At 38.7% G+C, this 14,983-nt stretch overlaps 2 protein-coding genes across 3 annotated transcripts in view; one reads left to right on the forward strand and one right to left on the reverse strand.

Annotated features, from left to right (window-relative positions):
- LOC146510478 (microfibrillar-associated protein 3-like) overlaps positions 1-3,600 on the reverse strand; it is a 5,132-nt gene extending 1,532 nt beyond the window's left edge. The window contains exons 1-3 of the mRNA XM_085173825.1: positions 3,511-3,600; positions 2,295-2,580; positions 1-39 (exon numbers count right to left, since the gene is read on the reverse strand). The exon at positions 1-39 is cut by the window's left edge and continues 1,532 nt beyond it. Of these exons, the coding sequence (XP_085029951.1) occupies positions 1-39; positions 2,295-2,535 (280 nt within the window). The 5' untranslated portion in view covers positions 2,536-2,580; positions 3,511-3,600. The remainder of the gene's footprint in view (positions 40-2,294; positions 2,581-3,510) is intronic.
- Positions 3,601-4,360: 760 nt separating this feature from the next.
- fam114a2 (family with sequence similarity 114 member A2) lies at positions 4,361-14,460 on the forward strand. 2 transcript variants are annotated; one of them, XM_085174800.1, is made up of 14 exons: positions 4,361-4,630; positions 6,260-6,502; positions 7,141-7,240; positions 7,411-7,512; positions 8,962-9,077; positions 9,168-9,302; positions 9,477-9,641; positions 9,776-9,899; positions 9,979-10,064; positions 10,304-10,399; positions 10,529-10,653; positions 10,752-10,824; positions 11,242-11,295; positions 12,828-14,460. In XM_085174800.1, the coding sequence occupies exons 2-14, from the start codon at positions 6,284-6,286 to the stop codon at positions 12,927-12,929; spliced, it is 1,497 nt and encodes a 498-aa protein (XP_085030926.1). In that variant the 5' UTR covers positions 4,361-4,630; positions 6,260-6,283; the 3' UTR covers positions 12,930-14,460. The 2 variants fall into 2 exon arrangements, with proteins under 2 accessions (XP_085030926.1, XP_085030927.1); XM_085174801.1 differs by having other exon boundaries at positions 8,977-9,077.
- The last annotated feature ends 523 nt before the right edge of the window (positions 14,461-14,983 follow it).

Here is a 14,983-nt window from a genome sequence, read left to right on the forward strand (position 1 = left end):
TGTTCAGGATGCCTTCCTCTTGAATCTGCCACCTTCCACCTGCGGCAATAACGCACAACACATTTTTACTTTTACCACAAAGTTTCTCATTAAAACGTTCAAATCTCCTTCATCTCCTTAATCAGCAGCATTACCTAAGGCAATTTGTCAAAGACAAGAAATAGAAGGCAGTCATTCCTTTTCTCCAAACTCTAATCAGTACACATCTCTGTCACTTGCTGACAAATAGTTCAGCAAGTCAACCAGAATGACAATTTCTGGATTTCTTTAGTTAAAATTCATGGAAGTCCAATTATTAAAATGGCAGCACGAGTTAGGTTTGCAAAGTTACATCTGAACAGACTCAAGGACTTCGGGAACAATGTCCTTTAGACAGACGAGGCCAACGTGGAGGTGTTTGGCAATAATACCCAGCATCATGTTTGTGGTGATAAGCTGTATTTGATTTTTGTTAAACGCCTCACACTAACTGTTTGCTAAAGGCCATCTGTTTGACAGCTAAAACTAGGCCAAAACCGGCTCATGCAATAGGACAATGATACTAAGCACAGCAGCAAATCCACAAGTTGCACCGGCCCAGCCAAAGTCCGGACCTCAACCGGACTGAACTGCTATGAACGGACCTTCAATTTATTTCTGTTAAAGGTGGTTCAGCAAACTACTGAATCATGAGATGTACTTAATTCATCACACACTGCTTCTGCAGTTTGTGTTAGATACATAATGATACAGTGTGTCACATGGTGTGGGCCAGCTGGGGGCTTTCTACGGAAGAGGATTAGGGCCACTGGAAAAAGAAAAAGTGGGCATGTCCTTTTTTTTCTTCTTTTCCTGAATTCTGAGAAAAAAAGTCAGAATTCTGACTTTTTCATCAAAATTTTTTTTTTTTTCAGAATTCTGAGAAAAAAGTCAATAAGTCGGACTCGTTCCCGGTGGGTGATGGGCTCCGCCAGGGCTGCCCTTTGTCACCGGTTCTGTTCATAATTTTTATGGACAGGATTTCTAGGCGCAGCCAAGTGGCGGAGGGCTTTCACTTTGGTGGCCTCAGAATCTCATCTCTGCTTTTTGCGGATGATGTGGTTCTGTTGGCTTCATCGGGTGAAGGCCTCCAGCTCGCACTGGAGCGGTTTGAAGCCGAGTGTGAAGCAGAGGGAATGAGGATAAGCACCTCCAAATCTGAGGCCATGGTTCTCAGCCGGAAAAGGGTGGAGTGGCCACTCCGGGTCGAGGATGAGCTCCTGCCCCAAGTGGAGGAGTTCAAGTATCTCGGGGTCTTGTTCGCGAGTGATGGGAGAAGGGAGCCGGAGATCGACAGACGGATTGGGGCTGCGGCTGCAGTAACGCGGACGCTGCACCGGTCCGTCGTGGTGAAGAGGGAGCTGAGTGTAAAAGCGAAGCTCTCAATTTACCGGTCGATCTACGTCCCTACCCTCACCTATGGTCACGAGCTGTGGGTAGTGACCGAAAGGACGAGATCGCGGATACAAGCGGCAGAAATGAGCTTCCTCCGAAGGGTGGCTGGCCTCTCCCTTAGAGATAGGGTGAGAAGTTCGGCCATCCGGGAGGGGCTCAGAGTAGAGCCGCTGCTGCTCCACATCGAAAGGAGCCAGCTGAGGTGGTTCGGGCATCTGACAAGGATGCCTCCTGGGCGCCTCCTGGGTGAGGTGTTCCGGGCATGTCCCACCGGGAGGAGGCCCCGGGGCAGACCCAGGACACGCTGGAGAGATTATATCTCTCGGCTGGCCTGGGAACGCCTTGGTGTTCCCCCGGATAAGCTGGAGGAGGTGGCTGGGGAGAGGGAGGTCTGGGCCTCTTTGCTTAGGCTGCTGCCCCCACGACCCGGCCTCGGATAAAGCGGATGAAGATGGATGGATGGATGAAAAAGTCAGAATTCTGACTTTAATCTCAGATTTTTTTTCCAGTGGCCCTAATCCTCTTCCGTAGTTTTCAGTGTCTGAACACACAAAATGTTATATACGAAATGAAGCATAATTCCTTTTTCAACATACTGTTTGTGACTAAAGTATTATTTATGGTAAAAACAGTAACAATGATTGACTAAGTGATTGATATGCTGGTTGAAAGGCAGTGCTTATGTGTCTTTATTAAAGTTTTACTTTACATAAAACCTTTTTTTCACTTTCAGAATTAAATGCCACTGAAATATCAGCACGAGCACCAACTCTGAAAGTATGTTTTTCAGTTCATTTGATTGCTTTCAGATAAAAAAGCCATGCAGGACGAAAAGAACTCGAAGCTGATCAAAATCTCGCTGCTTCATTTCCTCGTCCTACCTGCGCCGTCACCCTGCAGGGGTCCTTTAGAGTTGTACCAGCTGATGTTATCATGGGTCCCGGTCACGTTACACGTAATCAGCACGGTCGACCCCTCCTTCACCACGATGGGTGGGATGCTAGCCCACTGCATTGAGGTCACCACCTCTGACCCATTGTGAGCTCCACCTGCTTTCCAGCAATTGAGCAGTAAGAATATGGCGAGCCAGTGAGAGAGGTGAGGGTTATGAGGCAAAAACATGTTGAAAAGAGCAACAGGTTCAGCTCACACTGGGACGAGACAAACCTGCAAAACAGGAAAAGTCAACGGTCAATTCTGATGTAGCGTCATATGACAACAGGCCCTTAGCTCTTTAGTGTCTTTATAATATGTACATCTGCATTTCATAAATTTGAATGTTTAGTATATTAGTATTTTATGCAGTAATCATCAGGACATAAAAACTTTACAGGACAATTTTAAAATAAAAGGAAATCGTTTGAGTTTAAATGTTGTGTTTAAGCTCTTCTTCCAGTGAGGTTTTTTTTTTTTGCTTGTTTGTTTGTTTTTTAATCTTTTTTTTTTTCAGAGGACTTTGTTGAATTCTTGATCTTATTTTTCTCCATGTCCCAACATTTAAATTACAAAATCATCAACATTATTATTTTTGCTCTGACGTCACTTTTAGCTCATTTTTTTATCTGTCTTTTCTAAACCCTGTGTAAGTGTACTGAAAAGAAATCTCGGTTATTACATTAAGGCGAAGGGGACAGGCGTGAGGCACATTTACAGTGATGCTTAATGAGTGCGCAAAACTAACAATTCAGAATAAATTATCAGAAAAGTGGGCAATTCCTTAATTCGTTTACAGACTGAAAGTATCAGTAAAAGGTACTGTGGTGATATAATACAATGAGTTTTAAACAGAAATATAACATAGGTCAGACACAGCTTGATTAAATAACAAACTGGTTCTTGTTACCGCACTAGCGTCCCAGGCACGATAATGGTTTTCGAAGCCATTCAACCAAACCATTCAAATAACCAACTGTTGCCCACAGAAACCAAGGCAGCCAAATCCACCATCAGTGACCCAGGTCGGATGTGAAAATATCGGATTTGTGCTGTTCACACTGTCATACCACGATGGGATATGGGTCGCATAGGGTCAAAAAAGTCGGATTTGATGCGCTGGAGCCTGCAGTGTGAAGTTTTACAATTATTTTAGTAATTTACCTTGAAGTGTGCCAGCCAAGGAAGCACAATCCATCCGATCCATTCACTTCCTAGTACAGGTATGAGTGAATGGGCGTGGTTTTCTGTCAACTCGCCTCTGTCAGTGCGCCCCAGGGCAGCTGTGGCTACAATGTAGCTGCCATCGCCAGTGTGTGAATGTGTGTGTGAATGGTTGAATGACTGAATGTAGTGTAAAGCGCTTTGGGGTCCTTAAGGACTAGAAAAGCGCTATACAAATGCAGGCCATTTACCATTTAACTCTTCGATGCAGGTAGGTGACTTCACGTCACTGTCGCCTATTTATTTATTTTACATTTTTACACGATTTATAAGAAATAATCTAAGTCAAACAGTTTATGTACTGAACGTTATGTTATTTATTCAATGATTCATTAGCAGTTTTTATGTTTAATCGTGATTCTCTATTTTTTTCAATAAGTAATAACAAGGGATATAATAGTCATTTGTATTTGTATATTGTTGTCATAATTAAACATTATTATTATTATTATTATTATTATTATTATTATTATTATTATTATTATTAAAGTAGCAATACATTAACTAAGCGCATTTTATTTTGACGTTTCCGGAAGTCTTGTTTTCTTTTTTTAATCCAGGACGACAGACCCCCCTAATGGGACTGATTCATTTCAAAATAATATTGCAAAAACTGAACCCTAAACTACTAAGCTAACTTTTCGGTTCGAGTTTGTACTTTTTGTAAATTAAACTTTGAGCACATTTGTTTTTTCTCTTCTATAAAGATTAATACGTTTGACATTACAGTCAATTTGTGAGCATCAATGTGCCACATACTTTTATTTTGAAGAGAATAACAGGAATTCGTGTTTTTCATTGTGGCTAACAGCTAGACTTTGAAAACAAAATATGACGTGGCTAATCCTGGTGGAAAAAAACACAGCACGAAAACCTGAGCCATTAAAGTGTTTGTTAGAAAACTAGAAGTTGCTAAAGGTGTAGATACTAAAGTGCAAACCGAAACAATAAAAGGCGGTTCTTATTTTTAATTTGGAAGCGGAAACTACTAGAACTATTAGCTGATTGAGCTAACGTCACCTGCTAACATTACGACTTTGACAGCTGAGCAGGAGAAAAGGTGAGTTAATAGCAAGGAACTTAAGTTAGCTTGTTTTTTCTCATTAAATTATTAGTTTATTATAGTTGAACCAGCAGTCGATGCTAAAAAAAACAGCTGACGCTCGTGTAAACGATACTTGCAAGACACGAACTAGATGTTCTCCTAAACTGTTAGCAAGCGTTTTGAAAGGGAGAACTTAACAGTAAATCCAGTAAACATCCAGTACGTATTGATATCCCAGCGCTAAAATATTACCACGGACTACAAGAAAACGTGACATACACATTTTTATGGATTATCTTTATATTTGTACAAACTCCTACTTTTTCATCTGTGTGATGATTGTTTTCTTTGCCACTTAGACTTTCTATGTACTTATATATGATTTAGCATCACTACCTCCAGCTCCCATGGATAGCTAAAAGCAATGCAAAGTTGGATTAATGCAATAATCTCATATTGTAAGAATAATTAGATTTGTCCTGACAGTCATGCTTCTGGCATCGGCTTTGCTCCACGATTTAACGCTTGGCTTCTGCTTCAAACCCATAAGAAAATACATCTCTTTAAACTTGGTTAAAGCCTTGGTTAAGGACCAAGCTAAAGAAACATTTAGTGCACCTCGTTTTTAGGAGTAGAACAGCTTATGAACAGAGCAGTATGTAGTGTTTCTTCCTCTTCTGATGCCCTGGTCAAAATATTTCTGTTTTTATGAAAAGACGCAGAGATTCCCTCACAAGTTTGATTTACTGGAGTCACTGTTTTAAGAGTAAGTCTTTTGGAAATTAGTGATTATCTCCCTGACATTAGAATGAGTCATTTCCCCCCCTAATATTTCGTTTTCGTGACATAGAGGAATTGAAATGTTATTGGCATCCTGGACGTTTGAAATGTTTTCTCATTATCTTATCATTTGGGTAAAAGTTGGTAGAACTGCCTTTTGGGTGAAATTATCAGGGTTGTATCACTATGTGGGATAAATGGTTGCTTAAAACAGTTAATTTCATATAAAAGGTCTCTTTTTTTCTACCTTTCTTTTCTTTTTTCATTTCTTTTGTACGTACATTTTGATAAAATATTGATTTTGAAGCTGTGATTTTGTTGAAATGTTTCGATTGCAGATCTTATCCGAGTTTAAGTGTCGTTGGGTTTTTTGTTTTTTTTCTTTTTAACTGTAAAAACGTATAAAGTTATAAATGTACTTATAAAGTTATGAAGGTTTAAAAATTCTGAAAAAGTAACACAAATTGAAATCCCAGCCCATGTACATCAAGGGAGTTTTAATTTGAAAATATTCATAATATGAAGGTAAAATTTTCAGTACTTTTTTAATGTGCTTAAGTTAGTGTGGGAAAAAAAGGAACTCGGAGTCCTCTGGGAGGTGAACTGAATTTACTCATGATTGAAACTGAATACTACTACTACTACAAATAATAATAATAATTAAACAAAAAAATTAAACTGACAAGTGAAGTTGACTGACTCAGTTGAAAAGTTGACTGACATGTGATGAGGTGAGAAGTGCACAAGAGAGTTAACTACAAACCAGTACCTGACATTTCCGCTACTATCCAAAGCAACAAGCATATCATTTTGTTTATTGCCAGTGTTTATGCAGTGCCTTTTTTTCCTCCTCTTTCTTTCCAGGTATGCACTGAGACATTTGATAACATGTCAGACAGTGAAGCTTCTTGTGCAGCAGCCGAGGGTGCAGAGGCAGCGCCGGAAAAGCAGAATGTCTCTCCCGCTCGAACCCCTGACAGCTCCTCTCCATCCACACCTGACATCTCCACTGATGTAGCTCCGACGAGAAAAGCCAGGAGGAGGCCAGAAACCCAACCTGCGGCCAAAGTTCAGGAGACTCCAAAAGAGGATGAGCAGCCAGCAAAGGTAGTACTGCTCATACTCGAAGAACTAAAGATGATTGCAAAAAGAGAAGAGCTGAAGCCATAATTTCCATCATGACTTCTTTTTCATCCTGCATGTCAATAGCCTGATATTTGTGTTAAGATTTTGTGCAAACATCAAAAAAAGTAATCTCACCTTACTCATTAAAGTGCACTTAAAAAAAACATAAACACACTGAAATTTCCCACTTGAATAAAAGTATCTTTCTGCCTCCCAGAATATATCATGTCACATAAACATCTTCAAAAAAAGCTTGTGTGTTTGGTCGTTGACATTGTAAAGCTATCTCACAGGGAAGTGTGATACCTGATGAGCGTGGGTGCAATAACACTTTCACATGAGATTCGTAATGACCCTGCTGATGTGCAATGTCATCAAATTATCTATTGGATCATTTAACCACCTAATGGGCTTAGACTAAATGGTCTGATGTGTTGGATAGTTATTCTTGTGTGAAATGTGAGTTTTAAACAAGCTGTGTTTGTCATCATCTTTAATGTGTCAGTGGATTTTTCTGTGAAACCACTAAAAGGCACTTGTTGAAGTCATCTTTCTGTTTTACTCATTCACAACGTCTGTTTTGTGTCTTTTCTTCTTTCTCCTTCTGTCCTCATTCTCAGACATCCAATCAGTCGACCGTGTCTCAGGGTGGCTGGGGTTACTGGGGCAGCTGGGGCAAATCCATCTTATCCACAGCAACAGCTACTGTGACCACTGTGGGTGAGTATCCAACACATCACTCGGTCTTTACAAGTACACAGTTGGCTCCTCTGAAAAATAGTACAACACCAAGTCATTTGTTGTTTAAACGTAGTCTTGCTTTGGCCTTTTTCAGTCTGTTACTGTTAAAGCTTCTCTGCTATATGTACTGATGTCTTCTGTCTGTTTAGGCCAAGGTATCACTCAGGTGATCGAGAAGGCTGAGACATCACTGGGAATCCCCAGTCCAACCGAACTGTCAGCTCAGGTGGAGGAAGAAGAGAAACAGAAGGGTAAGGCCACATTATTGTGAATATGAAAAATGTTTGTTAGAACCTGGAGGATCAATAAAGCCAGGCTCTCCAGTCAAGATGATCAAGATGTATCAAAACACTTTAATGGGCACATTTGATTTGACTTTTCATCTGCTGCTAATGAACCAATCAGATGTTGATCACTTCAGTCAGAGAGGACTGGCTGATGGAGATCTGCCAAGAATTCAAAATTAATATTAAAGCAAAATGCAACACCGGTACTTCAGATAAGACGAGAGCTGGCAGAGTGTGGCAGAAAATTGTTGATCCTGTAGAGTGTTAAGTGGATATATTTGCTTTAGTACTCCGTTTCTGATGTTACAGCAGCAAATTAACCCTTTAAGAACCATAGAACCAAGTCCGCCAGAGCTTATATTATATTTTTACATGCTGTGGAGCCATTTCTGGGAGCATTTCAAGTTGCTATACATCAATACAACTGTTATAGCCCAAATTTTAATAATATGTCTGCATTAAGTGCATAGAAATTACATAAATTGCAAAAAAGTGCAATAAACTATAAAAAAATTGAAAATCATTTTTGTTTTTTTTAACATATATTTCTAGTTAGAGAAATTTAAGAGGCTTATCCCTCAAAACTGTAAATACAAAAAAGTTGCACAAAATAGTTTCCCACCACAGGAAATTTATTTTGAGTGTCTTCATAGTTTTAGTTTTGAAATACACCAATTTTTATATACTGCAGGAAAAACGAAAATAAATATTATTGTGCAAATTTGCAAAAAAGCAGCATATGCATCAAAATAAACTATTTCCAGCAGTGCAATATGAGTCCTAAGCATCCCAGAAACCACACAGAAAGTCATAAAGTCAAACATAACTTTTAAAAACAACAGTATAGGCTCATGAGGCCCTGATGGTAAAAAACTACATTTCCGCGGAAATGACGTCACTTCTGGTTTCGGGCAGGTCATGGTGGACCTGCGATAGTTCGCGCTGACGTCTATTCTAATATAGGAAGTGTTACAAACAGCTGATCGGATCGGCAAAGCGTGTTTCTGGAATATTATGTTTTTGTTGCTGCAAGTGCTTTTTATGCAGTTTTTGCAAAGCTATATGTGGAAGGAAACTGTGACCGAGGGCAAGCTGATGGCAGAAGATGTAAGTACAACTCCTCCGGTTTCATATGCAAAAAAAATTATTGCGCTAGCTCATGTGGTTGCAGAGCTACCGGGATTTAAAAATAGTTGCGCAAAACAGAGCGTGCCCGCTCCGATCGGTTTTAAAGGGTTAATAGCGTTTTACTTTCATTTTGATTTAAACATCTTTAGGCTACCGAGTTCCTTCAAGTCCCATAGCTTTGTGAAGGAAAGATTTGTCCAAATAAAAATGAAATTAATTGACCCATTTTAATTATCTTTTTTTTCCTCTCGTGCAATCCTTGGACATGGATTTTTATGTCGTTAGTTTCTTCTCCTGTAGATGGCACCAGCACGGAGCCTGACAAAGCAGTAGATGAATCGTCAGCAGTGGGAAGTGCGATGGGAATGTTGTCGTCTCTCAGTAGCGTCGTCCAGAGCACGGTAAGCTGATGCTTAAAACCAGAGAGCACCTGTGTGTTGGTGCGACTGTTCTCACTTTTAAAGAAAAGTTTAAACTGGGCTTCCTCACAGGGTAAGACCGTGATAACAGGAGGTCTAGATGCTCTTGAGTTCATTGGGAAGAAGACGATGGACGTGATAGCAGAAGGTGATCCTGGCTTTAAAAAGACCAAAGGACTGATGAGACGGAACGCCACTCTCTCTCAGGTTGGTAGTAAATACAAAAACAAGCTAAAATCCTAAAATCTCACTTAAACTTAATGGACAAGAGGGAACATATATATATGAAGACTTTAAAGCTTAGTGGCTGACATAGATTTCTGGAGCCGTGTCCCTTTCATGTGTCACACTCTCTCAACTCCGTCACTCTTTGTTTCTCAGGTGCTGAGGGAGGCGAAGGAGCGAGAGGAGCTGCAGTCAGCAGACAAAGACTCGGCAAATTCAGACAAGAAGGTGGTCGCTCACTACGGGATGCTGTTTGATGAATTTCAGGGTCTGTCACACCTTGAAGCTCTGGAGATTCTGTCTCGAGAGAGTGAGTCAAAGGTACAATGAAAGTCTGCCAAAATATCACTTCTGCTGTAGCTAAAAACATACAAAGACACTGTTTCTACGCTTTACGTTTCAGGGGAATCTAATAAAGGCGTCATTGTGTGTATTTTCTCTTGCGTGTGCTGTAGGTGAAGTCAGTGCTCTTGACTCTATCAGGAGACGAGCTGGTTGAGCTCAGAGATGAGCTCGACCAAATCAAAAGCTGCTTCTCCCTGGTGGAGTTCGATGATGAGGAAGTTGATGAGAGTAAAGGTAACGTCTTTTAAATCGGCTATAAAAGTTTCACAGCTGCAAGAAGAACCTGAAGTAAATGGTGCATTTCTAATTGCAGATGAAGACGGATCAGAGTTTGAGAGGGAGTTAAAGGAGGCCATGGAGGGCCTCAGTGTTTCTGCGACTGCAGACAAACTCAGCAAGGTACAGCTCAAACAATTCACTGAATCATCTTCCTGCCAGTTTCTGACTCATTATTCGAAATGTTACAAGGATCTTAACTTGTCTCTCTTGTCGTTAATTTGATGGGAAAAGTAACAGAAATATGTCAGATACACTCATAGCTTTTAAATCTATTAGACTGGGCACTTTCTGATTTACAGTAACTGCTAATTCTCAACTCGCCAATTTCCTGTTAAAGTATGATTGCTAACATCCAACAGGCCTGTAAGAGCTCCTCCAGCCTGATTAATGAGCTGACCAAACAGCATGTGGAAACAGATGTAAAAGAGGAGGATGTGAAGAAGCACAGTGTGGAGGTATGTCTTACTGACATCATCAACATATATTTATTTCAGTGTCCGACATTGCAAGTATTGGACGTTTGAGGGAAATACTTGACTGCAGGATTTGACCAAGTAGCAATCGTGTGTGTTGAATCTTGTCAGGAGGTTCATGCTGCAGCTATCAGGAGTCTGGCCGAGCTGACGGCCAGATCCATCGAGCTTTTCCACAAACTGGCTGAGATGATCCTTTTCTCCAATGGCAGTGCAGAGGCCAGCGTCCTGTCACAGTAAGACAGCATGAGCGCGGGACTCAGGGGTGGGGATATTTCCCTTTTTCTGTGCACTTTAATTAAATGTATACCTTTGTCATGCTGTCTGTTCTCAGGTTAACTGTTGTCCTGTGTAAAGAAATCTCACTGCTGTCCAAGAAGTTTACTTCCTGCCTGACAGCAGCAGGGGTAAGTTTCAAGATCCTACCATCTGTTTAACGTCAGTGCGTCACTGATACCTGATGCTTGTAAAGCATTTGCCCCACCACACTTAGATTTAACAGTAACAGATGTTTTATTTTCCACTGATGTCATTTATTGTTAATCTGACCTCCACGTGTTTATTATTTCTTCATATTATCACACTGTTGATAAGGAATCATAGTAAGCAGTTCAGCTGATGTCTCACAGTTATTCTATTATAAATATCATTTTAGAAGGAGATCTGCATTAGCCACAAGTTTTATCATTTTGTTAAATCCACATTTTTCTGTTTTTATGTCAAACCCTAATTTATGCTTCTCTTTGCAGTGTTTTCTTTTCCAAACCACTAATTCTTTGTTCCACAGAGAGATCATTTTAATTTAATTATTTGCTGTTTTACAGTCAAACGAGAAGGGAGAAGTCCTCAACCCCCTGATAACAGGAGTATTTTTAGAGGTTTGTGTCATATCACTGCAGCCAACATATGTTCATTAATGAATTGTCCAAGATGTTTTTGTTTTTCAAATACATACAACACCCCAGGGGTTCTGGCACCGTCTACTTTATGTCAGTTAAAGGTCCGTTCGTGTAAAACAAGAAGCGTTCTCGTCTTTCCTTTTAAATTTGATTTGGTGTCCCACAGGGGTCAATTGTCGAACCTTCTCCATTTAGTCTGTATTTCCTTAGTTGTGTTGTCTGTAAAATTCCTGATGACTTACTTTAGATGTCTGATTTTTCCAGCCAGTAAGGTTATGGAGAAACCTCAATATAATCATTTGCTGTAATTTAAAACGAAGAAGTCGTATCAGCTCATTGCTTCAGCAGAAGAACAGAATCAGTTATCTGACTGTCGTTGTTACTTAATTGTAAGAAAAGTATATCAAAAATATTTACAAGCTAAAATAAACAAAACAATTTATTTATCTGCTGCTCAGAGCACTTTAACTTTTGGTTGTCTTGACAAGGACTGTGCTACAATGATATTAGAGTAAATTAAGACTTTTGTCAAAGAAAAGTTATTTCAGCTCATGACTGAAACATGACTAGATGTCAGGAGATGTCTTTTAAATATATACCCGAATAATTTTGTACCTGCTGCAAACAATAGAGCTCTGTTAACGATTGGACTTTTGGAAGCCAAGCGCTGTATTGCTATGTGTTGGAAAAATCAAAAAATATGTGGACTATCTCAATGGCTTAATGGACTGACATCTATACTATCTATGGAGAAAATAACTTATACATTAAGATATAAACTGGACAAGTTTTGGGCTATATGGTCAAAATTCTACAACTTTCTGGAGAACTGCAACCTGTGGACTTAACAGCCTGAAACTCTAACTTGATTTGTATATCTGTCCTTCCCTTTTGTTATGGTTTGCTTTGTTTTTGTTTCTATTATTATGTTGTTTCTGTTGATGTTGTGGGTTTGTTTTTATTTATTTATTTTATTTTATTTTTACTTTATTATTTTTTATTTATTTATTTATTTTATTTTATTTTTACTTTATTATTTATTTATTTATTTATTTATTTATTTTATTTTATTTTATTTTTACTTTATTATTTTTTATTTATTTATTTTATTTTATTTTTATTATTTTTTTGCTCACGGTGCACCATGTAAAACCGGTTAAAACCAATAAATAAATGTTTAAAAAAAAAAAAAAGATGTCAGGAGAAGATTGACAGCTATTCAACACGAAAGCTACGTTCTAACAGTCAGAGAAAACTGTGCTGAGACTTGATTTTATGGTGTTTTATACAAAGTGTGACCAAGTTCTGCGTATAAAAAGCAAAAGATTTAAAATTGGTTGGCTAGTTCCTCCACACCACTTCATCCTGCTTCATCAGGATCTCTGCTTGTAGAAGTTTGAGTTTTAAAACTTTATGATCGCACCCCATATAGATGAACAGACATTAGTGTGGACATTTGGAGACTGATATTTCATACTAACGTGTTTTTTGTTTTTTTTAATCCCACACAGGCATCCAACAGTGCATCTTACATCCAGGATGCCTTCCAGCTCCTTACGCCGATACTGGAGATATCTCACATCGAGAGGAGAGTTCAGCTTACGCAGCAGTGACCCGCTAACCTGACCTCTGACCTCTGCCCTCCACTACAGCCACTAAGCTGGGGCTCAGAGTCTCAGCAGAGAACTGACATATCTTTAAAATGTTTAAGTTGTCTGGTTTTTCAGCTCAAGACAAAATCTACTTTGAGAAAATGTTTTCTTGTCAAACAGTGTTACTTTTCTGCGCATTGCTGGTTTATTTGGACTGTATGTTATATGAAGTCATTGGCGTACAGAAGAAGAAGAACAGTGTGGATTTATAATGAACACAGAACAATTTTTACTTTCATTGCACAACATACACTACCTTTTCTTGGGTGTTATTCATTCACTTAGTTCAGGCATCTCATACAGGATACCAACCACTGAACCACTTGTTTCCAAAAGAACATCTTAACAAAATAAATGGTAAGATGTAGACATGAGGCTTCGCTCTTACTGCAAAGCAAATCATTGCTGGTCCTGGAGCAGCTGGACTCTAAGTGTGTTTGTTAAAATCGTCAAAACGCACAATAATTTTAGTTTTTGGCAACTTGTCCTTAAATCAGGGGCAGACTGAATGTGATAAGCCTACAGTTCTGTCGCTCTGTGGCCAACTGAAGGATGATATTTGGAGTTTTCTTTCCCTTTGTTTTAAACCCACATCCTTCTAGATTCACAGCCAATATCAATTTTAAATTTTGCACCATCGCATGTCAGCACTCGTTCTATCAAACGTCTGTTTTTCTCTATAGACAGCCTCAGATTTCTATAAGACTTTGAGCCAACATTTCTTTTACGACTGCACCACTTTTACTAGATTTGATAGAAAAATCGTGGAGCGTTTAAAAAAAAGACCAATGAATATTTTACATTAATGCCCTTGCATTCTGTAAGAGCATTTTAAATAAACCTTTAAGAAATCGTCTAAATGTTTAAGCGATGCTGAGTTGAGATTCAGAGTTGCAGTTTGTTTAGGAGAAATTGAATAATTAATCTTTAAAGGGACGGATTATTTTCATTTCCTGCTCTATATTTTTGGTCTCTTTTTAAGCAGCTTTGTTCACAAATTCAAAATAAACCTAATTTTTCTTATACTGTACAGTTTATCATTTAACTTGAAACTCCCTTTGAACCAACTTTATATTGATTGGTTACCTCTTGTACAAAAATGTACAAGCTCAAATGTTGACGATCAAAAAAGTTTGAACCTCCTGTCCTGCCACAGCTTATAATTTACTCCATGCCTGCTTTGTCCTTACTGTCCATCCCCAAAGCCTGTAGGTACCATGTAGAAAACCATTGTTTCATCAATGTTTCAATCAATGAAATAAAAAAGCAGTGCACAGAATAAAACTCATTAGTGAGGTATACAAACATGATGATTGTAAGTGTCAGTGTTATAAGCCTGCTTTCCCTTTTGTTATCTATCCAACACAAAAGCTTCTGTCTGCCAAGAAGATTGTGGGCATGTAAATTTATGGTTTTGGAGTAATATGGAGCAATATACTGTACGCTATGGCATATTACTGAGATGAGATTCAAATAAATGTGCTTTCTTCAAGCTTTTTGTGTTCAAATTGCAGGTTTACATGTTGTCATTGGTGTTTGACTTTTTGTGTGTGCACATACTTTCTTTGGCTTCTCGTGACTAATTACCAGAATCCTTGGTCTGATGAGAAACCAGACATGTTTTTTGTTAATCCTTTATAGAAATTATAATTTCAATTTTTGACTGTTTTCACTGTGGTTGTGTCTTAGGTAGAAAATAGTTCTTATGGTGGAGGGATTATCCAGATCAATGTAAAAGCACCTCTTTCACAGTTTACAACATTACAATTAGATTACCAGTGAAATTTATTAATGTATATGTTATAGGAAGTACATATATGAATATATGAATATGAGTTAAAGCACAACAAAATAATTTAAAGGTAATCCTGAAGTGAAACCATCTAGACGTAAAAATATATTTGAAAGCAAAAAACAAATAAAGATGAAAATATCCAAAAATGGAAACAAATGTACCCCAGCATGTCATTTTATCACTTTATACTCTCGATGGGTGGCGCTGTGCCCATTTGAAG

This window comes from Neolamprologus multifasciatus, chromosome 10 (genome assembly GCF_963576455.1).
Source record: "Neolamprologus multifasciatus chromosome 10, fNeoMul1.2, whole genome shotgun sequence".
NCBI classification, from domain to species: domain Eukaryota; kingdom Metazoa; phylum Chordata; class Actinopteri; order Cichliformes; family Cichlidae; genus Neolamprologus; species Neolamprologus multifasciatus.